This window comes from Thermobia domestica, chromosome 14, assembly GCF_964235325.1.
Source record: "Thermobia domestica chromosome 14, izTheDome1.hap1.1, whole genome shotgun sequence".
NCBI classification, from domain to species: Eukaryota; Metazoa; Arthropoda; class Insecta; order Zygentoma; family Lepismatidae; genus Thermobia; species Thermobia domestica.
The window spans coordinates 14,765,654-14,791,008 of NC_137467.1; the positions used below are offsets into that span (position 1 = coordinate 14,765,654).

The window sequence follows — 25,355 nt, forward strand, 5'->3', positions numbered from 1 at the left end:
TATAATTAGGATGATCAGAAAGATTATAAAGATATGAAGAAAGAATGTGTCAGATTATGATTTAAGATAAGTATGTGTGTTCATAAAAGAGTATATGTATAATAGAATAATAGGTGATATAGGAAAAGATTAAGAATAAAGAGATATATGAAGATATTGTGTTTGCATGAGTAACAGGAGTTCTGGCTTGGTAGTGGGCACGCACTTTGTGGAATACGATTTTCAATCTAGCTAAGTGGACAGAGATCAAGTTTAAACAATCCAAAAATCTTTTTAAAGTTATTCTCTAACAATAACTTTGTATTGTAATATTCTAGGGCTACCGCCGGTAGGCCCGGTAGCCCACAAAATACGCCAATGATAATATCAATGTCGACTCGCGACCCAGCCAGATGGGTGTGAAACACTCATTAATTTTGATCCAATCTTCTCTCTCATACATACACACTCACACTGGCCTCAATACTTTTACAAAGTGTGGCTAAAGATCGGCATTAGAAATTTTTAACTTTTTTTTTTTATTATTATTGTGTTAAATTATGGTGAGCTTGTAATACACAATTTACAATCATAGAAGTATCTTCAAAGTGATCTTCGTAAAAATTAGAATTGATTAGTATCGTTGGAAATTGTGTATTAAGATCTTGAGTTCTGGCTTGAGTTTAGGAAATAAGTAATAGTTTGACGGAGCTAGATCTAGGGAATAAGGAGGATGATTTAAACATTGAAATCCTAGATCATGCAGTGTCAGTTGTGCTGCAGTACACGATGGGCAGGGTCAATGTTCTGAGCAGCATTATTTTAACTCCAAGCATTTCCCTTCTGTGAAACAGTATTAAAAAATATTCAAGGGTAAAATTACTATATTACAAAACAAATTGCAGTGCCAGTGTACAATTTGAGACCATATATTTTTAAAATTTAAAGAAAAAAATATACTATTTTAATAAAGCATTGTGTAAGTAATCATAATATGTAGAGATTCAGATGCGTGATTACGTAGAAATACATGAATACATACACATTCCTCTGTAAAGAAAAAAAAGGTGAAATGAAAAGACAGTGTGTTAACTCAAGACGTGATATAATAGATGTATCCGAGAGATAAGCAGGCAGTATGTTAACTCATGAAGCGCAACGAGAAAAGTGTAATGAAATATATTCTGCACAAATCTGTTTTACCTATTTCCTGTCGTATTTGCTTTTGTTTACATGCATTGTGTACATTGTACAGTGACTAGCAAAATTATTCGGACACTATAGTGTTTGAACAAAAAATGGGATTTATTTCAAAGAAAAAGCAAATGTAAAAAATATGCTATCATTTTCTCTGACATCCAACAAACATAAACAATTTTACACTTCGAAAATAAAATAACGTTCAATGTAAAGTAGTGAGATCAAAACAAACACAATACGAATTCGGGTGTTGCAAAATTATTCGGACACCTGACCAGAAATCACACTTATCGAGAAAAAAATATAAAACTCAACATCTAATAATCAGTCCTTTCTGCTTAAGAACTGCATGTAGTCTATTTGACATACCATTCACAAGTTTGCGAGTGTATGCAACAATAATCTTGACCCATTCTTGACGAAGCACGTCCTTAAGATGCGCCTTCGAGGTTATGCATATTTTTCGAACTTGTTTCTCTAGTTTATCACACATTTCAAACTTGTTTGTCTAGTTTATAACACATGTCGAACTTGTTTCTCTAGTTTATCCCACAAATGTTCAGTGGGGTTCATATCTGGAAACTGGAGAGGGGGATGGAATGTCTTTGGGCAATTGTACAGTAACCACAGATTTACAATATGAGCTGTGTTTCGGGTAGAATTTGAATGTATCTAATATCCCCATTTTTCTGCCTTCTTCTTTAAATTATCTTTGAGAATTTGTAGGTAGAAGTGTTTGTTCATTGACTGTTCAATGAACACCAACTCATCTACTCCAGACGCTGACATGCAGCCCTATACCATTACACTCCCTCCTTTGTATTTTACTGACGGCTGCAAATTTTGTTCCTCCAGCTCGGTATTGTTTCTTCTCCACACCATTACCTTCCCATCAGAACAGAAGATATTGAACTTAATTTCATCAGAAAAAAATCACGTAATTCCATCAGTTGGCACCCATATACTGGTATTATTTCGCAAAACTAGTCTTTTCTTCCTTTTTGTTTTGTTGATATGAGGCGTTCTGCATGCTACGCGGCCATGAAAACTAGTTCTTCTCAGGACTCTTCTAATTGTATCGGGACTCACGTCGATCCCCATTTATTCTCCAACCTCGGCAGCGATTTTTGAAGCTGATTGATTCTCTTTTACTGATCCTTTCGTTGATCCTTTACTTTCCGGACTATTGCGGATTCCCGTCTCTCCGAAAATGTCTTTGGACGTCCCGTGTTAGAGAGGAAATCAACTCTATCTTCAACCTTGTATCGCTTGATAGTATCACATACTGTACTTTTTTCATTTGCTATATCTCTGCAATTTTTCTCAGCTTTTTTTCTTTTTCATAATGAAAAATTACTAATTGCCGCTTTTCAAATGTCTTGTTCTTTCCCCTTTGACCCATTCTTCGTGTTGACAACGAATTGTTGTGTCTTGCTGCCACGATAACGACTGCAGTACTTAACACAACCCTCAACACTAGCGTCTTCTCTCATAGTGCTCACATTATCTCACAGATGTCGTACTGTCCGAATAATTTTGCTGGGGAAAATTTGGGTATGGTTTTCATTGCGATTAATTATATCCGTAGTGTTGACAGCAACTACACGCTTCATTGTGTTTTTCAGGTATGCGTATATAGCTCCTTTTTCTTATGTATTGTTGTGTACAAAATATGTTTTCATTTCGGAGCCATAGCCCGTTATATGTATTTCATTAGATCTGTCCGAATAATTCTGCTAGTCACTGTATGTAGAAATTCTGCAGAAATGTCAGTCAAGAAAGCATAATAAAAAACACCTTCGCGTTCGCCGCGAGTTCTTCGGCGGACGATAGCGAGCAAGGAGCACCATCTACGGCGTTTACCCCTCAGCATTACCTACGGCGTTTTTCACCCAACATCACCTATTTCCACCTGGTGCTTTGGTGCAAGATATGCTGACCGTGCTGTCGCATGTTCTTGAGGTCGAAATACCAATTTTCTTGTAAGAGTACCGAGTACAGGTAAAGTGATTTCGTGGGCAGTCGTAAAGAAAATAACAGTTATTGAAAGAATTGTGACTTTTGCTCAATTATTTCTGTATTTTATACCCATAAGGAACTGTATCTTGAGGTACGTTTTAAAGGATATGGTGGCAGGAAAGAGGGAGGGGGCGAAGAAGACAATTAATGGGCAATATCAAAACAGAAAAATCGAACGTGAAGACGAGTGGAAGATCGTGGAGCATGGAAGCTTCTTAGTTGCGGCAAGTGACCTGTCAATAATGCCAGAATAGGGCCTACCTATAATGATTATACGCATAAGGTTATGCCCTCCTAAAGTTAATCTGCACTCAGGAATACAGTTCTCATAAACAATTGTTAAAGGTACTAAGAATTACATCAAGAAGAAAGTGTGCAGTTTTACTATACGGTTCCACACAAATTCATTAAAAAAAAAAAAGTTTCTTTCTCTCTGGTTTCATTTATTGTACCTAGAGCAATCATTTTCGAGGTGTGTTCTTGCATTCTCCGGTGCAGGTTCACTTTAACAGGTCTTCTGCAAAAGAGCAAACAGCGTGTAGTTTTACTATACAGATCCGTAGTATAAGTAGTAGTAGTAGTAGGAGGAGGAGGTGTAGTAGTAATAAGAGTAGAAGTAGTAGGTGTAGTAGTACTACAAGTAGTAATAGTAGGAGTAGGAGGTAGTAGTAAGAGTAGGAGTAGGTGTAGTAGTAAGAGTAGGAGTAGTAGTAATAGGAGTAAGTAGTAGTAGGAGTAGGAATGGGTAGTAGTTGTAGTAGGAGTAGTAAGAGTAGAAGTAGGAGGTAGTAGTAAGAGTAAGAGTAGTTATAATAGGAATAGTAGTAGGAGTAAGTAGTAGGAGGAGTAGGAACGGGTAGTTAGTAGTAGTAGGAATGGGTTAGAAGCCCCGCAGGGGTTGGTTGGGTTCTGTTCTCGACATGAAATGCGGAAATTACTGAGTTGCCAAAATTTTATCGCAACTTATGGAGGATTACGTGCATTTCAGGTTCGACTTTAATTTCTAGATTTCCACGTAAATAAGCATCTCAGAAGTAAGTTCACACCATATTTCCATTACTTATAGGGCTACACTACTCTATTAAAATATAATTGGAAATTTCTTCTGAAAATTTTATAAATCTATGGATCCGTATAGTAAAACTGCACCGAAGAAAGAAAGAAATATGTAATTAATTTATGTATGATTCCAGATTGTAATTTTGCACCCAAATTAGGTACAACAGTGATATAATTAGATGACTGGGATCTATATCTGCACCTAAAGATATAAAACCTCATTTGAGATTAAGAAAGAAGAAAAGACGAACAAATAAATGAAAATCAATATTTTAAGTCTTCATGGGGTTATGGTTCTTCCATACATTTGGGGTTATTTTTTTATGAGTTTTAGTTTTATAACTTTATTTTGGTAAGCTTGCCATTAATACACAATACATTAATTTTTTCAGAATCACTGAAAAAATTAAAGTAGTTTTATTTACTATATTGTCATTAATTTCTTGTTAATATTGTCTAAATCATACTGATATTCATTATGGAATTAATGTTCGGGAAGAAATCCATTTTAATGGATTGATTGTATCATTATATGACCAACAAATAGTTCAGATTTTGAATACCTGAGCAAAAAGAAACACTTTTTAACGAATTCACCTCTCGTCAGTGTTGCCACAGTGTTAACTCTGGAGCGGGCTGAAAAATAGTACCAAATTGGAACAAAAAGGGCTGAATTCATTATTTTATACCAGTGTAACACATGGCTCTATAACACGAAACTAAAAGAGGTGAACTTCTAGAACACTCCTACCCCCCTCTTCCAAGAATACAAATCAAGAAACTACTCATTTTAAAAATTACTTTTCAAAGACATCCAAAAAATAGGGCCCCGAAAAACCGTGGAAGTAAATGAAGCTTTTCTCACATGTAGGAAATATAACAGAGGCCGCAAATTAAAAGGGAAAACGCAGTGACGGATCTACCTAGGTAGAAGGTAAAAACGGGGACCAGGCAGAACCCAGGCTATGATAAGTAGTTATATCATGAGCTTACTATAATTTTTCACAAATATATGTAATTGCTTAAATTATTTTTGTCGTCTATAAAAGTGCCGGCTAGATCCGCCACTGGGAAAACGGTTATCATCTTCAGTATGTATTGTAAGAAAATCAAACGCGTCTTTATTTCAAAGTGAAATAAACCAAAACAGCATTCTGGCCATATATGAAAATATATATATATATATATATATATATATATATATATATATATATATATATATATATATATATATATATATATATATATAAAACGAGGAACAAATCAATCATCTCTGAGTTCGTGTGTAAACAGTACGTTAATATAAAATAATAAAATATAATTATTCACCTTATTCTCGCTTATTTGAAGACCGAAGGAGGATAATAGACTGTAAGGAGAATATAAGGTAAGTAAACTGACATTTGTAGAAAATGTAAAACCGGTCTAGGGTCCTAGAACCTTCCCTGAAAGACATCACAACACATTATAATAATTTTAAGTCACAATGGTATGAGTAACGTGAGATGTAGGTAAAAGTTTTATTGACACTTTTGAAAATGTGACAAATTGACAAGTATATGTTAAATGGTGCTGAATCGAGTAGAATTGTACCAACTTTTTCACAAAAAGGGCTGAAAATGCCAGCGTGGTACCAACGGGCTGATTAATGACAAAAAGGGCTGAATTTGGTACAATTATACCAAGTGTGGCAACACTGCTTCTCGTTGTACAGGCAATGTTGCCAATTTGGGGGAAAGTCAGTAAATCTATGGGATTCGACTTCAGGATAACGACAAATATATATATATATATATATATATATATATATATATATATATATATATATATATATATATATATACACACGAGGCGCATCCAGAAAGTAAGTTTCCCACGCGTCCCATAGCTAGGAAACCTATTTTGCCCGAAACGACTGTGTGTACGTGAGAGAGTAAAGTCCTAACATGGCGCATGCGCCAGCAGAACTTCCTTAATTCTCTCAGTAGTGTCGTAGCAGTGATTGAAGATTGGCGTTCCTATTCCAGCTCCCGCCGCGTGTGAAGTGCGAGCATTGATAAAGTTTTTGAATGCACAGGGCATAGCACCAATTGAAATCCATCGTCAGCTGTATCGTTGCAAAAATGTCAATGCTGAGCCTGTGAGCCTTGCTTTGTGCTCTAGGGTCAGTTGCTTCAACACAAAACTTCTTGATCAACAGGCACTCCGTGACAGTAGTGTGCCATATAGAGCGGAAAATCTGCAGGAACTGCTTGCTCATTCCGTTAGGTCCATGGACCTGGCACAGCTGACGATGGATTTCGATTGCATTCCATGAAAAATTTTTAGCGACTTTTCAGCCAAAAATTTGAGTCATTTCAACTCTCATTTAGCGACTTTTTGTTTCAACTTGTTGGCAACACTATACAGGTAGGTACAGTGGCAGCGATTGGACGTTAAAAGTGGGGGGGGGAAGACATGAATATTTGTATATCAGTGTTCGTTTCCCTGGTTGTTTCTAACACTTTGTTTAACGAAAGGTTGTATATGTATAACTAATAGGATACTTTATTTTTCAGTTAAAATACCATATATCGTAGGTCATATTTTATTAAGTAAATTGACAAGCGTAATACAAGTAGGTACTAGCCCTTTGTACTCTTAAACAACGAAGGTGTAAGAAAAGATGTGATTCTTTGCTCATGAACATCTTAAAATTCTGAAAGATTGTGTGATTAGATTATTTAATAACAAATTTGCAAAACAAATAAATAGAAAGGATAATATCAATCATAATGAATAATGAGGTTTGTTTTGGAAAAGTTATCTTGAAAAAGGCGATCAATGAACAACTTATATTTTAAATTCCACACATGCTATTAAATGTATGTAATTACTTTTAGAAAGATAGTAAATACTACAAGCATATGCTACGACATTTAAATAAATACTTTTGCAGCCTCCCGAAACATGTTCTTTGCCATTAGGTACAGTTTTCATTTTCTTGGAACACATTAAAACACAACAATATTTAGAATCACTCCACACTCCAGTTACACAAAACAATCCTAAAACCTAGAATTATGTCGAATTCATTAAATTTCATTGTGTATACACTCGTACACCCTTAAACACACCACTTCACTAGTACACTGCAAAACAGTGAAAAAGATGGTTGTTTCAGGGGCGGATCCAGAACGGACTTCTAAGTGGGGGCGGTGGGTTGTAATACTGCTACTTAGAGCTAGTTTTAAGAGCTCCAAACTCTGGGATGAGTTTTATTTATATATAAAATAAGAATGTTTCCTCTTCTAAAGGGGGCAATCGCCCCCCCTGAATCCACCCCTGCTTATTAGTTTCTTCTTAATCAATATTCCTTACTATTAGAAAGAAGAAAAGACATTTGAGGAACTGTCGATTTTTGTGTAATTAAAGAATAACTTGTGAAAGACTTTTTTTTTCGAAATGCTCTCAATTAGTTTCAAAGCGGCTGACTAAACATATCGAGCGCTTGTAAGAAGAAATAAAAGTACGCTGGAATTGTTGTGCTCCAATAGGTTAATTTCTGGACCATTTTCCGGGCCAATAAAACGATATTCCTGTAGCTTTCTTTACTCCACGGGAAGACAATTAATGCGTACTTACGCAACAGCAAATATATGCCACCATTTTTTTTTGTATGAACCAGTAATACATACAAAAACTTTACATTTCCAAATAAAACTATATACATGAATGGATCACTTCAAAAAAGTGGGGGGACTGCCCCCTTTGCCTCCCCTAATTGCCGCCCATGGGTAGGTAGTCATTAACTCATGTCTGATTTATTACCCCCAGACTTATAACCGGTTGTATAGATTAGACTATAGCGCGTCCCACCCTTAGATTGCAGTACAGGAGTAAATGGCAATGCTTTTCCTTATGCCCATTGTTGCCAAACTTAGCCTTAATTTTAGAAATAGTTTATTTTACTAGGTATGAATAAATTATTGTAGAACATTGTATTCTCTATCAAATAATCTGTTTTTCTCACATCGAGAAGAATTTTCAAGTATTGAAATAAATTGAAAGAATGAAATCTTGCTAATGGCAAATTCTAACGTCACGTTAAATATATCACGTCATAAGTTCAGAACTCTAAGAGATACAACGTTGAAACTTATACAGCTATTAACACCATATTTGGTGCCAATGTTGGAAAAGTTTGCATTCAAAAATACTTTTTGAATTTTAAAATAAAAAATAAAATGTAAGAGAAAGTGCATATACTATTCCAATGCAATATCTAAAAAGTTGACTAGTGAGAAACTTTTTTATTTTTCAGATTAGATGGGGGTGCAAAGCGAGAAAAATATTGAGAAAAGATTGAAATTATTTTTAAAACAATTCGCAGGTCAATATCTTTCTTCATTTAGATTTTATGACTTTTAGTGTTAAGCATCAACTTTCCAAAGCGCGCGCATCTGACCAGAAGAAAAGCAGTGATAAATCTCGCCGATGCTATTTTCCTTATAATGTTTGTTTTAAAGTTACTGATGTAGAGTATTGTGCTATACCGATGAGTGTTTACTGTTGATGCTATGCGAGCACGAATCTACTGCTTAACGGAAGCATATTCACAAAATCGAATCCTGGACCTCACCTACGATAAACATTGCGTCAACTCCACTCAATCTTACTTCCACTACTTACTTCGCTTGTTTCCCTTGAGTTGCACGCATGCAAGCACACACACACACACACACATATATATATATATATATATATATATATATATATATATATATATATATATATACATACACACACATACATACATACATACATACATACATACATATTATAGACAAATATCTATTAATAATAAATCTCCTCATTCCTGGCGATAAAAAGTTATTAGTTTTGTAATTGATTCATTTATGGTTCGCATGTAGTCCTTAATGCTGTTTCAGATGCTGACAATTTTGACAATAAAAGTTGGTTTCCTTTGCAATTCCACTTCTCTTATTTACTTTGAATACACAGATGAAAATGACAAAAGCGTTCATAACAAATAACTTTATGAGCTCACAAAGCAGAATGAAAGGCCTCTTTATCCCCCCCCCCCCATGCTTCTTTAGGAAGCAGAGTTTGATAATTCTGTTTGGTTTTGTTTCCTCGCCCAATGATTTGTATCTTGTTGGCTGTCACTATACGTGATTTAGTCACAACTTGCGCGTTTGTTTAGAACAGATATAATGGAGTTTATTTTCATTCTTCCTCTGTTTCCAGACTGATATTGTGTGTCTGAGGTGTCAGAAGTGAGTATAGAAACTAGGGAGGTTCAGTTCCCATTTCACCATTGCATTTGTCATCATCATCATCATCATCATATTTAATTGGCAGACCACTTGCTGCAGCTCAGAAACTTCCATGATCCACGGTCTTCGGTTAACTTTTTCGTCTTCACGCATGATTTTTATATTTTGATATCGTCCAGTAATTGTAGTCTCTTCGTCCCCTCCCTCTTTTCCCTGCCACCATATCCTCTAGCACGTCCTTCATGATACAGTCTTAAACATCGGAAGTGGGGAGAAGCCGCCTTCACAATATACTTTATGATGTAACTTGTTTGACAAACGGAATTGGATTAGCGAATATTTTGCGTACACAGACGAATGAGCGTTCTCGTACGTCACATTTTCTCGTCACTTATCATTATCACCGTACTCCAGTTTTCACTCTTATCCAACTTCAGTATCAGTATCAGTATCCAACTTCAGTAGGAGTATCTTACCCATTGCTATTCCTTAGTTTGCCGCACAATCGGTGCAGGAAATTTGTGTTTAGAACTGTTTAGCCTGCCATTTATTTCAATCATATATTTTCTATTCGTTTCATATGTTCTCTCGATTTCGTATTGCTTTCATCAAAATTTCATTGCAACGATTTATAAACCATCATTAAAAAAAAATCTAACAATTTTTAGACTGTTATTTCGTACCCTCCAATTCGCCGTTCTAAATGAATTTGCGCGATTGGAATGACAAAAGAATTGAAAATATATGAATTTAAGAAGGATTTATTTCAGACTTATCACTCTTTCTTTCTTGTTCTTTCTTCGAAAGAAAACATACGGCGGAAGAAATATGGCAACAGCGCGCTCCATTTACTCTGTACTGCAATCTAAGAGTGGGACGCTCTATAGGTGCTTATATACTATAGACTGAAACCTCTTTATTTTTAATTTTGCTCTTGTGCTATTTGTTTTTCTTGTTTACGTCTTGATACGAAAAACATTTTATAGTCTGTAAATGTGATTTAAAAATGTAAAATTAGTACTAATTTATGTGACTCACGTACATTCTAAGTTCTAATCATGTGCTGACATTATCGCTCATATAATGTTTTTATTTGATTTAAATTTAGCGTCTCATTGAATAGCGAGGCTTTATGAGACGCGGATTTACAGCTTAATGTGGAATACGAACTAGATGAGCTTTCTCCGGGAATCGAACTCGGGTCTTCCGCACCTATCTCTGTAGTCCATGGCGGCCTCGGGGGAAAGGTATTGTAGGTTATCGATCATCACTGGCACTGACAACTTCTTGGTCCCATCTCCCATATTTCGCTTACATAGCCATGCTTTTGGAGGGACGATCTCTGGAGGAGTAATCGGATTTCTTCGTAGCTTTTCGTGTCCTCAGCTTCTTCCTGAAAGGTGTAGTTTCCTCCTGTCGTCTGCACTGTTTGTTTGTTTATAAAAACACGTATTTATAGTGAAAACATGTGGCTTATAGTATGTGAGGATGTGTGGATCATTACAATACAAAAAAAATAATAATAATAATAATAATAAAATAAAATAAAATAAAAAATAAATAAATAAAAATAAATGAAATCTTTGAGTTTTACGTCCCACGGCTATGCCGGTTAGGCTAAAGGAGACGGTGATAATGAGTAATGAATGAAATGGTGGAATGAAGAAAGTGGGAGGAAACGGGAGTACTCCGAGAAAACCCACGCACACGCATTACAATACAGTAAAGGGTATCCCACAAAGAACTCAACCTTTGAAATCCCCGCCATTTCTGTTCTAGTAAGTTGGCAGCACTGAACGTTACACCATTTTCATGTGTTGTTTTTGTAATTCATACACAGCAAAAAATGAGGTATTGAAACAACACAAAATGACTTCCAATTGAGCGTGTTACTTGTGTGTCAATTCAACACCAAGACATTGCCTTCAGAGCATATCAAAAATAACTCGTGACTGGTTGTGAGTATTTGCATCGTTTTTTACTGTTTGGTATAAGTAAAGCTTTGCGAAATACATTTCGCATTTATGGTAAGTGACTAATAACATTCTATATTTTCTGTAACCGGTGACAAAAATATTGTTGTAATCCTGTGAATCATCTGACAACAGTTACACAGATAGCAGTGCTTCCATTTATTTTCTTAATTTGTTATTATTGTGTCTTAGCACGTATGAACAGAAGATGGCAGAACTGTTGCTTATGTAAGTGTTGTCAGACGATTCACATGTTTACAATATTATTGTGATCGATAACAGGAAACAGAACATTATTCGTTACTTGGCACAAGTGCCAAATATATTTCGCAAAGCTTTGCTGATATTAAACGGTAAATACCAATGCAAATTCTCTCAGGTAGTAACGAGTTATTTCTGATATGCTCAGAAGGCGATGTGCTTGATGCTGAATTAACACACAAGTAACACGCTAAAGTGGTAGTCATTTTGTGTTGTTCCAACACCTCATTTTTTTACAGTGTAATCACGGAGCATCAGAATAGCACATAATCGTCATCTGTTTTCTGTACGGCTAAGAATGTACGCGCGTCACGACAGTGTGTTAGTGTAGTGAAAACATTACAAGTGTGATGAATGTGAGAGACGGTTCATAAATTCCGCGGAATGTTTGGTCAGCGTCATCATAGTCAATTTACTCGGTGCGTTATGTTGACTAAGTATTCCACGGGGTTTGCGGAGTCTCTGCAAAATATTCATTACATTTGTAATCATGTAACGTTCAATGCTGCCAACTTACTAGAACAGGAATGGCGGGCGTTTTAAAAGTTGTATTCTTTATGAGACACCGTTTACCTTTCCTTAAGAAATGGTCTACATTTTCAAGATGGTGCCTTAGTCTCATAATTTGATTTTATTACTCTGAAGTTAGTTTTGTAACAATTTTATTTCTCTTTCTCTTCCAGGAACGTTCTACTTTAGATACTTGTTTAGAGCCGTACAAACAGGATAATGCTAGGCTGGTCAAGGAATGTAACGAGTTACATCTTAAGTTGCTTAAGAAAAGGGAAGAATTGGATGAAACACGTAAAGGTATAGCTGTTAACTCATTAATGTTCTTTAAAATCTATTGGATTGGATAGTTCTAGAAATAGTCTCGGACCTCATTTGAGTAAGAGATTTAATATAATATTAAGCTAGAGAGACACACACACATGAAGTATTGTAATATTCGGTAGACTAACGGAAAAAACAAGTTTTTCCCTTACCTTTTTTATTATAAAGATTTATATACAGTTTACACACTAGATTACATATAAGTAAGTCTCTAAAAAGTCCTGTCTTCTATAATTGGATCTCCTGCCCATAACAGCTGTGTCTAAAGGATACCTCTTTCCCGTTGCAGCTCGGAGATAGCTGAGGATACCTCTTTCTCGTTGCAGCTCGAAGATAGCTGAGGATACCTCTTTCCCGTTGCAGCTCGGAGATAGCTGAGGATACCTCTTGCCCGTTGCAGCTCGGAGAGAGCTCAGGATACCTCTTGCCCGTTGCAGCTCGGAGATAGCTCAGGATACCTCTTGCCCGTTGCAGCTCAGAGATTGCTGAGGATACCTCTTTCCCGTTGCAGCTCGGAGATAGCTCAGGATACCCCTTGCACCTCGGAGATAGCTGAGAATACCTCTTGCCCGTTGCAGCTCAGAGATTGCTAAGATACCTCTTTCCTGTTGCAGCTCGGAGATAGCTGAGGATACCTCTTTCCCGTTACAGCTCGGAGATGACTGAGGATACCTCTTGCCCGTTGCATCTTAGAGGGGGGGTTAGAGGAGTCTCTCCCACCCGTTGCAGCTCGGAGATGGCTGAGGAAACACCTTCCCCATTGCAACTGACAGAAGGGTTAGAGGAGTCTCTCTCGCCCGTTGCAGCTTGGAGAGATAGATAGGATATGGCCAGTTAACAACTTTAATGTTTTCTGCCTCGAAGTGTCCGTTTATATAGCCAAGCTTTGGAAGTGAACCCTGCGGAGGGATCCTCTTGGCATCTCTTCGTGTTCCATCAATGTAACGATATCCATCGAGTGCGTGGAGCTGCTTTTGCCGAAGCATGTAGGTTTATTTACTAATATCGGATACTTCCAGTATGAGGGAATATAGCAGTATGTTTAGAAATTCAGTGACTAAACTCCGGGAAGTAATTCCCTATATCAAACGAGAGAAAAAAGTAATAATGAACATACGTTCAGAAAGGCCTTCTTTTGGAGTTACAAGTCGCCGAAAATGCAAAACATCACGTATTAAAACGCCGTGGTTCGAAACAGTGGAACCTATTGTAAGCGATTCAAGAAATCATACAGGAACGAGTATGTGCTCTATCTAAATATGCATGTTTTAGAATCCTCCGGCAACAGCGAAACAAATGGTCAAGTGATACTTAAAAGTGAATACCCGTGCTCTCTCTCTCTCTCTCTCTCTCTCTTTTTTTTTTTTTTTTTTTTTTTTGAATTCGTATCGCCGTTACCGGAGGATTATAAATTATGGCTATTTAGATAAAACGCATACTAGTTTTTTTGTGTAGTTCTTAAACGGCTTGCAACAGGTCCCATAGCCAGAGCGTTTTGAAACGTGATATGTTGCATGTTTATTTGAACTATTTTCTTTTATATTAGGAATCACCGTCCGAGGTTTGGTCATCGAATCTAAACACCCTGTATATTGTGTTTGTCCCTTTACGTAAGTACGACGGAGGTACAGTTCAAAATGATACTTAAAGAAAATTCATTCACATGTATGGTATATAAAACTTTCCGATCTCTAAAGCTGTATTGCCCAACGGGCAGGGGTGCGCCCACGGGGGTTTACCGGGTCCGGACCACCCCCAAAACTTCTTAACTCAACTTATAATTACACTTTCTCATTAAACTGTACTTCTCTAACAGGGATATACTTGATATCGCATAAAATTTGATTTTACATTTCATCTGTATCTTTTATAAAAACAATCTAGTTCTATATATTTTTTTTCTAAAAATATAGGTGGAAGTATTTTACAATTACGTATTTCGGATGCAGAATAATACCCGCTTAATACGACATAGCTTGTGGTATTGGACCCCTCACCCACAAATCTTCGACCTCTCCCAATAAAAAATTCTGGGTGCACGCCTGCCAATGGCTGGACTTTCATTGGTGAGCGGATTGGATACATGTCAGTGAAAATAGGCTTAGTTATGTAAAGTCTGTTTTGAGCAATTTTACAGACGTTGTCGCGTTACTAGACGCGACAAAGTGATATTAGCACGCATGTGTATGGTGGGATACTCTCATCTTATACATTTCTATTTACTGATTTACTGCGTGACGACATTAACCGTTCATATGGTAAGACTATCATTCCGCTGAGTATTCGGTACATTCTTGTAGAATGTCGGGGATACTCAAATCTGCCTATATCTTAAAGGTATAATCAGTCTCTGTTCTTTCAGAATAATATTTTAAGCGTGCAGGCTTACTTTTGACACACCACTCGAAATAATTGTTGAAAAATTATATAATTCTTTCACTAATTACTTTCATATTGTCTCTTTAAATGATTTACGCTGGGCGAATGATAATATCACTGGGCATAGATAAAATTTAACGGGGCTATCAGAAGTAATTGCTGAAAACTTAGTTATTTTAAGATTTGTGTATAAATATGGCGTCCGGATGTATGGCATATAAACTATAGTGTAGAAAACACAAGCCAACCTGTGCTACTGAAAAGCACGAATGCTGTCGAACCGAGTCAGAGCAGAACGAACTGGGGGGGGGGGGGGGGGCGAGCCATAGCGAGGTGGTGTGGCAGAAGGGAGCAGGTGCATCAGCGATGGTGTGTATACACGTAAGCGAGGGTAGTAAAAACAAGTAGGTTTTGGCAATGATACAAGTAGGAATAGTATCTGTCATGGTTTCGTACTAGGAGCGCTCCACTTGTAAACATAAAATACACTGTGCAGAAATATACCGCTGGTGGAAAATAATATCTAATATGGTCATCTTTCATATGCACTCATTTATTTTATCCGTCGTAAAGCACTTGTAATGATTTTACACTAGTAACCATTTACTTGTAAACCTGAAATACTGGTGTATTACTTTATATTTAATTCTATGGCCAACAGAAATTTGTTCTTTATAAATATGTCTTTTAATCCAAAGTATTGAATTTTACTTGTAAATCTTCCAAAATGCGGTGCGCCAAATGTAAATCAGCACCACATCGTTACATGCTACATTCATTTTTGAGACCCGCTCTTTCATGTATGACCAAAAGTGCTCAGTAGGATTGAGGTTTGGAGATTAAGGAGATATTTTCAGTTGTTGAGAAACAGTCCATATTATCCACTGTCTGTATGCCAGCAAAAACACAATTTGGTGGTATATCCGTCTTCTCAGCACTGTGTTTTACATTCTGTTTCAAAATTGTTATATGAATCGTCCAGTTCTAAAACGGCTCTTGTCCATTTACAGAAAATCCCAGAAGTCTTAGAAAAAATGTAGAATCTGCAGGTTTTGTATAACTGTGAATACTTCAGTGTGTTCATGTGAATATTTCCAGTTCTACAAAACACATCGATCCTGCAGTTTTTCAGTCTTCTGGGATTTTTTGTAAATGGACAAGAGCCGTTTTAGAACTGGACAACTCATATAAACTTTAGTCAAAAAGTACGGTAAGTACATGGGTTAATACAACTTTTTTTTTTTTTTAAAAAAAGAGTAAATACTTTGTATATCTGCTAAGTTCATAAGCATAACATAGCTTTGTGTAAATATTGTGAGTTGACGTTAATGATACATAATTTCAAATCCCATAGTGGAATTATATCTAAATTTACTTATAGGTGGTATTTCTTCGTTTCGTATTTAGTGATGTGAAGGGCGCCTCGTAATTTCGAAATTATTTATTTTTAAAAGATAGATCAAAGTGAGTGACACTGGCGTATTTTGGAAGAGTTATGGATAATTTGATGACCGTCTTAGGCATAATTCGGGGGACTGGAAATTGTCCTAAGATTTGGGACAAGTGGGAATCCTAACAACAACAACGATTATTATTATTATTATTATTATTATTATTGTCATTGTCGCCGTAAATCTTACGGTACCACATATCCCTGAAATTATCACTAATAAAGTTTATTGGTAGTGAACTTGAAAGTGCTTTAATGTTGAAATGTTGTTATTACTTTATTGTTATTATTATTTCACTTGTAGATTTCAGAAATCGCATTCGGAAGCTTGAAAGTGATAACTCAGACCTTAAATTTTTAGTGACCCAGTACAGTGCTAGAATTCGAGAACTCCAAAAAGAATCTTCGGAAAAATCTCAAAAGCTTCTTCAGTTGTATGACAAGGATTTGCAGCAAGGGCCTAGTGCGAAAGGTAAATTCTTTAATTTCTTTTTGTCGAGGATGAAGAATTAATATTTGTTTTAGTAATATAGTGTATTTTAAAATGCCTTACTATTGCAATTCATACAAAGTAAATGTTAATTTATGTGTACTTTTTTCAGTGTTTATTGTGTAGTAATATCTATCCATAGGCTAAAAGAGAATAATGCTTTTCACTATATGTATTAATGCCGTTAAAATTCGAATACCTCATTATTCGAATATCCGAATAGCGAATACTTCAGATATTTATTATTCGGGCATTCGAACAAAATTCATTATTCGAACAGGTATTCCAATAACGAATAATTATTCGAACAGTTGTGCAGATAAGAATAATTATTGGAATGATTGTTTAGATAACGAATAATTATTGGAATGATTGTTCAGATAACGAATAATTATTGAAATAATTGTTCAGATAACGAATAATTATTGGAATGATTGTTCAGATAACGAATAATTATTGAAATGATTGTTCGAATAACGAATAATTATTGGAATGATCGTTCAGATAGCGAATAATTATTGGAATGATTGTTCAGATAACGAATTATTATTGGAATGATTGTTCAGATAACGAATAATTATTGGAATGATTGTTCTGATAACGAGTAATTATTGGAATGATCGTTCAGATAGCGAATAATTATTGGAATGATTGTTTAGATAACGAATTATTGAAATGATTGTTTGATAAGGAATAATTATTGGAATAATTGTTCAAATAGTGAATTATTATTGGAATGATTGTTCAGATAGCGAGTAATTATTGGAATGATCGTTCAGATGACGAATAATTATTGGAATGATAGTTCAGATAACGAATAATTAATGGAATGATTGTTCAGATAACGAGTAATTATTGGAATGATCGTTCAGATGACGAATAATTGTTGGAATGATAGTTCAGATAACGAATAATTAATGGAATGATTGTTCTGATAACGAGTAATTATTGGAATGATCGTTCAGATGACGAATAATTATTGGAATAATAGTTCAGATAACGAATAATTAATGGAATGATTGTTCTGATAACGAGTAATTATTGGAATGATCGTTCAGATGACGAATAATTATTGGAATGATAGTTCAGATAACGAATAATTAATGGAATGATTGTTCTGATAACGAGTAATTATTGGAATGATCGTTCAGATGACGAATAATTATTGGAATGATAGTTCAGATAACGAATAATTAATGGAATGATTGTTCTGATAACGAGTAATTATTGGAATGATCGTTCAGATGACGAATAATTATTGGAATGATAGTTCTGATAACGAGTAATTATTGGAATGATTGTTCAGATAACGAGTAATTATTGGAATGATCGTTCAGATAACGAATAATTATTGGAATGATTGTTCATATAACGAGTAATTATTGGAATGATTGTTCTGATAACGAGTAATTATTGGAATGATCGTTCAGATAACGAATAATTATTGGAATGATTGTTCAGATAACGAATAATTATTGGAATGATATTAAAAACAATTATTCGGATATTCGAATAAAAAATGAAAAAAGTGTGAATAATTAATCGAACAAGTTTAACAGCATTAATATGTATCATTATGTTTACGAAGATGAGTATTGTTTAAATATCTCTCCAATTGCAACGCAACTATCTAAAATACTGCAATGAAACTATTATTAAAATAATGGGAAAATGTAATTCAACATGGTAATGTTTTATATCGCTATTCATTTAATGCTAGTGTACACCACAGACATTTGGTGAACCGTTGTAGTTCATTTAATTGATTATTATTAATTCGTTTATGAAGTGCTCGGTAGCATGCTTCATGTCGAAGTATAACAAGAAGAGTTCTCTTGCTATGTTCACAAGTATTATCACTTCATTATTTTTCTTCTGTCTCTAAATGTTTAGTAACTTGTTTGTAATTGTAAGCCTAGTGTTCGTAGTAGTTCCTATGTTTAATGTAATTAATAAAGCTAGAATGTGTGTTACCTACGGAATAATTCCTCGCCCTATCCCTTTAACCATTTGCAGTTCTTGGACCAAAAAAGCACTACTATCTTTTAACGAAAGTGTTCATATCTGCGATGTGAATGGTAGGATAGAGTGAGTTACACTTTCGGGTGAGCGTAACATTTATATCAGGCCTTTACCGATAGTATATGAATCATGTAACAAAACCATACAAATTTGATTTTCTCTGAAAGACCAAGAAGGATTGTGATTTTAAATAGACAAATTTGTAACGTACAATTCGGATTTTTTGTAAGAATATATACGAGGTATATATCTATTTGAATCAATCAGGTGAATTAGCACTTTTACTGGAAGAAAAAAATTTAGGATTTTGTTTGAAAAAACATCTGTTACCAGCAGAACTATTCATGTGTATAAAAGATTAATAAATGCAACAACTATAGATGGAATTAGGAATTGTCTGCTGGGGGGCAATCCTTTTGGTCAGATTTCTTGGCAGATGTTGGTAGGTGGCCATCTTGTAGGTGACATTTTTATTTTTTGTCAAAACATTGGGGGAACATTTCTCCCCCTCCCCCCATAGCTCCGCCCATGACAACAATAGAAATAAAGCTGAATACCATCATTGTGAGTAGGAGGGTCGTGAAAATTGAATGATAATTTAGAATGTTGTTTTCTAGCAAATTTTACATAACACTTGTTTTTTTACATGAACTGTTTCAGCAATTTTAATTCTCGAATTTAAAGTTGAAACAATGTTCTAGTTGTTGTTTATTGGAATTGCAAAGTTGCAGCGGTTGTTTAGTAGTATTTACACTGAAAACAAACCGTAGATCTCCTTTGAAACGTCAGCATTTATATATAACAAATCGAGGAGAGAACTAAAAGTCTTCAATTCTTACATTATAGATTATGAAATGTTTTAGGTTGTTCGATATGAATTCTTGTAGGATACACAAAAGCTTAGTGGTGGCATGTTTATTGATTGTTATACCGTGCGAACTCATCCGGTGGCAATTGACTATTTCCACAATGTTACAGTGTTAAAAAGAGCAAGGGTTGCTAATGTGCTGCTGTCAACTGGTGTTTTGTTGCTGCGTGACAGTGGATGCCTTCATTCTGATGCTCGAACTCAAGAGTTAAATCAGATCTTTTGGATGGGAGGCACAGACCATCCACCGCACAGCCCGGACCTTGCGCCGAGCGATTATCATCTGTTCCTTTTCCTAAAGTAGTTTCTTGCCGGTCGTCAGTTTCACGCCGATGAAGAAGTGAAAACAGCGGTTGAAGATTGGTTTCGATCACAGACGGGTGATTTGGTACGACGTGGGCATACAAAAACTTGTCGAACGCTATGATAAATGTTTAAATAAACATGATAACTATGTAGAAAATAGTTTAATGGGTACAGAGGAAATAATCGAAAATGTATGACACTGTCTTAACTAGTTTTGTTTCTAGTGGTAGCTATGTAGGAAAGTAGCAGAGGGTTTATACGTAAGATTTGTATATAATAAAGGTTCCATATTCATGTCTGGTTCTTCCCCATTCTTTGTCGGAGGTTGAAATAAGAATAGTTCTCGTGTAAATGGGCAAAGAGGACCGTGGTAAAGAGTGCTGTTTCCTTAAAATAATCCTCAGGCTATAATACACACAGCAACCCAACTTCCTTCCGCATTATCCTTTGATCCTATTTCCCGTTCCTTGTCGTTCTGTTTATTCAGACAAGAAGCTGAGTAGTTACTGGTGGTGGGAGTACGGAGCTTTTCTTTTAGATCCTGATCCAAATCCATTACAGGTGGAATAAAGAAATCTCATCCTGTACGAAGAAGAAAGTTCGAGATCTCTCATAATCTTTGTCCCAACACAGTTCGGCAGAAAGAATATCGTGAAGTGAAGCCCCAACCAAGTGATCCGTGCCTTGCCAACCTGCTCCGTTCTACTGAAGACAAACTGTCCTCGTACAAGAATGAAATTGATTCTTTACGAGAAGACGCCAAAAACAAAGACGATGTGATAGCTACTCTCAGGAAACAAGTAAGTCTGAGCTTTCTCTTGAAAGGAGGAGGAACAATTCTTTATGTTGGCGTGCTGTGTACATCCTCTTAATTACCTGTGTTGTTTGTTTATGTAAATAAAGTAATCGCTGTATTTTAAATACTATTTTTAAAATTTTGGTACGGATCTACTTTGTTCATTGTGGCGTTAAGAGTTCTCGTGAAGGGTTTCCAGCCACCTTTTTTAGTAGATAGGTTACTCACATGAAGTTCGAATCACTTTATGAGAACATTTTGCTTTTCACGTACAAGGGTTTTAAAATTAAAAAATGCACAATTGATCTCTTTATAGTGTACACGAGAGAAGGAATGAGTAGAAACTCAGTTTAAAATTGTACAGCTTTCAGTTATCTTTCTTGTTTTTCTGTTAGTCAAGAAGACCCATCTTGTTCTATATGTTTGTACACCTTGTCTCAAAAAGGTTGAGCGCATTCTTTATTGGTGTTTTGAGGCAAAAATTTTCTAAGTCCAGCTTCGGGTATCTTCGGGAAAAAGTAAGCCAGGTTCGAACCTCCAAGCCAGCCTTTGCAATCGGGAAAAAGTTTGCAGATGTGTTTTTCTTCTTTTAAATATAATAAGACTTGTTACCAAGTGTTTAAAAAAGCAACATTGATTGAAATACTTAATGATAAAATATTTCGAAACATTTTATTAATGTGAGCACATGCTTGTTTGTCATTTAGCTTTCTATACGTAATGGAGCATTTAAATACGTTAAAGAATCTTTCCATATGTAAAAGAATGCTCAAAGTTAAGAAATAGAACATAATTATCGCCTGAGTACTAAAATAAAAGTCAAAGTAGAACAGAAACAGCGTTTGTAATGGATATGAATGTCATAATTATCTTGAGATCCGTTATACATCGCTAGAAGCTTAGTTTTAGAAGTCCTTGTGTTAGCTCATTGGTAAGCTGTCGGATTTCAAATCATAAGGTTGTGAGTTCGAATCACATCTGGGTCAGTACTTTTTTTAAAATTATATTTTCCGCAATGCATGAAAAATTATATAAAATAATTACATTAAAATACATAAGTTGTTTATATATAACATAATAATTGCAGAACATAGTAATTATTATGTTTAAAATATAACATCTGAGATAATTTTCACAGTAGGTCGGTATTATATATGAGGATGTAAATACAAGTTAAGAAACTCGTTCAATAGCAATAAATAAATCATGTAGTGTATTTATTTGCAGCTATTTGTCATATAGAGAGTAATTCTCAACATTCATAATATAGAATGTCATTTATGTTCTTGAAAAGTTATTCGATGCATAAACAGAGGGTATAAACAGAGAATCCAAAGACGGAATGCTCGCAAAAAAATTCATGAACCCCAAAGGTCACGTGAGCAGACTGGAATTGTCCTTATGAAGCATGCCACAGCAGAAAGTCTTTACATAGATTTTCAATTCAATTCCTGATATATGCTTTTGCAATGTGGAAGTGGGGATGCCTTGAGTCGCCCTCTCTCGCTCGCTCGCTCGCTCACTCTCTATTTATACAGAATATAAAAGTGGATTTATGTGTGTGTTTCAACATAATTCTGATACATCCAGAGCAATTTTAACTATATTTCTTACAGTCTGGAAAAAGAGTACTGTCGGGATACATATCAAAAATGCTAGAAACGGGTCGATATTATTATTGAATCCATAGTTTCGTGGTCGCTTAGGTGAATAGCTCTACTTTCAATTCAAGTCCAATTAAGCTCCCATTAGCACCCAGGGTGGTTACGTAGCGACATAAAGATATGAAATCAACCGATATTAGAATCGAATCATAAGTTTTCAGCGCCACTAAGAGTGCAGCATTTCCCATTAGTCCACATTAGTCCCATTGCCTAGAGGGCAACATATTTGCAGAGTGCAAATTTTAAAACTTGAATAATATTTTAATTTTTTTCCGTATGAAAAAGTTAAAAATCATGAGCAAATATACTATTTCACGAACAATCCTCTTTTACTATTCTAATATGTTTAATAATAGCGTAAGAAATGTAATAGTAATTCAGAACATGTTTCACAGTTGTTATTTTTTCTTACATAGTTGTAGCTGTAGCATGTAGTGAGTGGAATTTAACTGTAATAAATTCACTAATTAACCATATTCGAATTAAGTTTTATTTTTAAGTTCGGAATGAAGAGGCGGAGAAATATGGAGTTATTGGGGGCACTGAGCTTTTCTACATTTTACTTTCAAGATCTCCATTTTTCTTTTGTCATTTGTTCCTAATAAAAAAAGTTCAGTCACTTTTGGATTGTCATAGGATAGTATGAGTTGGATTTTGGGATGCAGCCTGTGAGATTCTAGAGGAGCTAACTGCTTGAAAAAATATTTTTGAATCATCTGTAACATATGAAATAAGGATATGTATCATAAAAAATTGAAAGTAATTATGTCTGCGTAATCATCACGGTCAAATTGCAAAGTCAAATGAATTGACGTTTGGTATATAATCAGGCTCCAATCCCAACTGGGAAGTTATCATACGCGTGTCACTTTCATTATAATACATATCCTTAGGGGGAGTAGAAGTCCGAATTTTTGCGAAAAATTTAGTATCTCACAAGCCGTTCAACTGAGAGCTGAAATTCAGCATATAACTCTTTATTAAAAATAAAAAGAATATGCCCTGGCATTTTTTAAAGTTGTCTTTTATGAGCGGGGGACGGGGGTGCATTTTCTATATATTGGAAATTGGTAGTGGGTTGATTTGTAAAAATAATCGAAAACGATTGATATTAGTTGAGAAAAAAATTGAGTAATGCAAACTAAAGTTCTTTTTGAATTTTCTACCCACTGCTTTCTATTTATAATTGCTGAAGCTGGTGTTTAATATATGCTTAATTATATAGAAAATTAGTTTCTCTCTCGCTCTCTCTCTCTCTCTCTTTTTTTTTTTTTTTCTACGTTGGTCTACTTTTCCTTGACTCGAAACTTTTAAATTTCACCCTATTTTCTACTGAAATGTGTCTGTAAGGTAACAAAGAAATAATTACATATGATAAATTTAAATTCATTTTAATTCGGAAGATGAGAAACACTTTGCCATTATATATCGTAAAGGTCAGACCCACCAGTATTGTAACAAAGAGGTGCTTGAGCCAATGACGGTAGAAATTCAAACTCCGATAAGTGATAATTTCACAGTCTTGTTTTATTACAAGTTTAATCTCTTTAGTCAATGGAGAGGAGGACGTGGGTCATTGGTCAGAGTTGATGTCGATGGGTTTTGGTGGGTCGGAGTTGGTCGCAATGGTTCAGAGTGGTTCATAGTTGGTGGTGGGTTAGAGTGGATCACGATGGTTGATGGGTCAGAGTGGGCGAATGGGTCATTTGGGTGGTGGGTCATAGTGGGTCATGGTGGGTCGTGGATCAAATTTTCATTGACCCACACCATCTCTGGTTAAAATTGTACTAAAGATAAGAGGCACCGAAGATGCATGTCGGCTATTATGCTCAAATTTTGCGCATGGATAGTACTCCACCAGAAAGCAATAAATCTGAAACGGTTCACGGTATGACCTCCTAGAACTCGAGATGTAGGGGTTTGTCTGATTGGCTAAATTAAGACGTCAATGATTTATCCTTCAACAACCAAGCTTTTTATGATCGTTTCCGTGGGGAAGTCAGAAGAACACGTGCCTAGTAATCGTAATATTGATAGTTCGCGTCCACCCCGGGGTATTTTTTTTTTCACCTAAATATAAACAAATCACACATATAGGCATTTTAACATATTTTGGGAGAGTAATTTTGTGGTTCGTTGGCGTTTCATCGCGTCTCTGCCGCTGGTAGTAAAGTTTTCAAAATGGAACTTGGGCCATCACGGATCGTCGCTGCGGGGCCACCAATTTCTGGCGAGAGGTTAATAGTTGACCATCTGTAGTCCACCGACGCTTACAGCTTAGGGTAATGAACGATGTCCTTGCCTTGTAGACTGCATGACTACCGACATTATTATTATTATTATTATTATTATTATTATTATTATTATTATTATTATTATTATTATTATTATTATTATTATTATTATTATTATTATTATTTGTAGTAACAGTAGTATAATTGATGATAGAATAATTATTGTCTATGTATTGTCTAGGTAGGACTACACACAGGATTTGGCTCGTTTTGGTTCGACTTGACTCTAATCCGAGTCGAGTAGGAAGATATTTTTCGCGCCGAGTCCAAGAGTAGACCTCAAAGATGTCTGTTTCGAGTCGAGTCGAGTTTCAAAGAAAAGTCGTTCGTGCCCATCCCTACTAATGAGAGCTTAATCGGAGTTAAGCGAAATTGAAAGTCTCACTATTTATCTAAGCGACCCCGAAAACTATGAATCTAATATCGATCATTTTCTAGCAACCTTTTATATGTATCCCCCTCTCATTCGCCATAGGTAACCC

General features: G+C 35.5%; 1 protein-coding gene across 5 annotated transcripts in view; it reads left to right on the forward strand.

The window, feature by feature from the left end:
* Nucleotides 1–25,355, forward strand: part of LOC145669542 (uncharacterized) — a 505,866-nt gene that overhangs the window by 43,770 nt on the left and 436,741 nt on the right. For 4 of the 5 annotated variants that reach the window (XM_081737727.1, XM_081737728.1, XM_081737730.1 and 1 more), the window contains exons 3-5: nucleotides 12,454–12,580; nucleotides 16,738–16,905; nucleotides 20,681–20,919. In XM_081737727.1, coding sequence (XP_081593853.1) covers nucleotides 12,454–12,580; nucleotides 16,738–16,905; nucleotides 20,681–20,919 — 534 coding nt within the window. Of the gene's footprint in view, nucleotides 1–12,453; nucleotides 12,581–16,737; nucleotides 16,906–20,680; nucleotides 20,920–25,355 lie in introns of those variants that run through there. The other variant, XM_081737729.1, reaches the window with a different exon arrangement.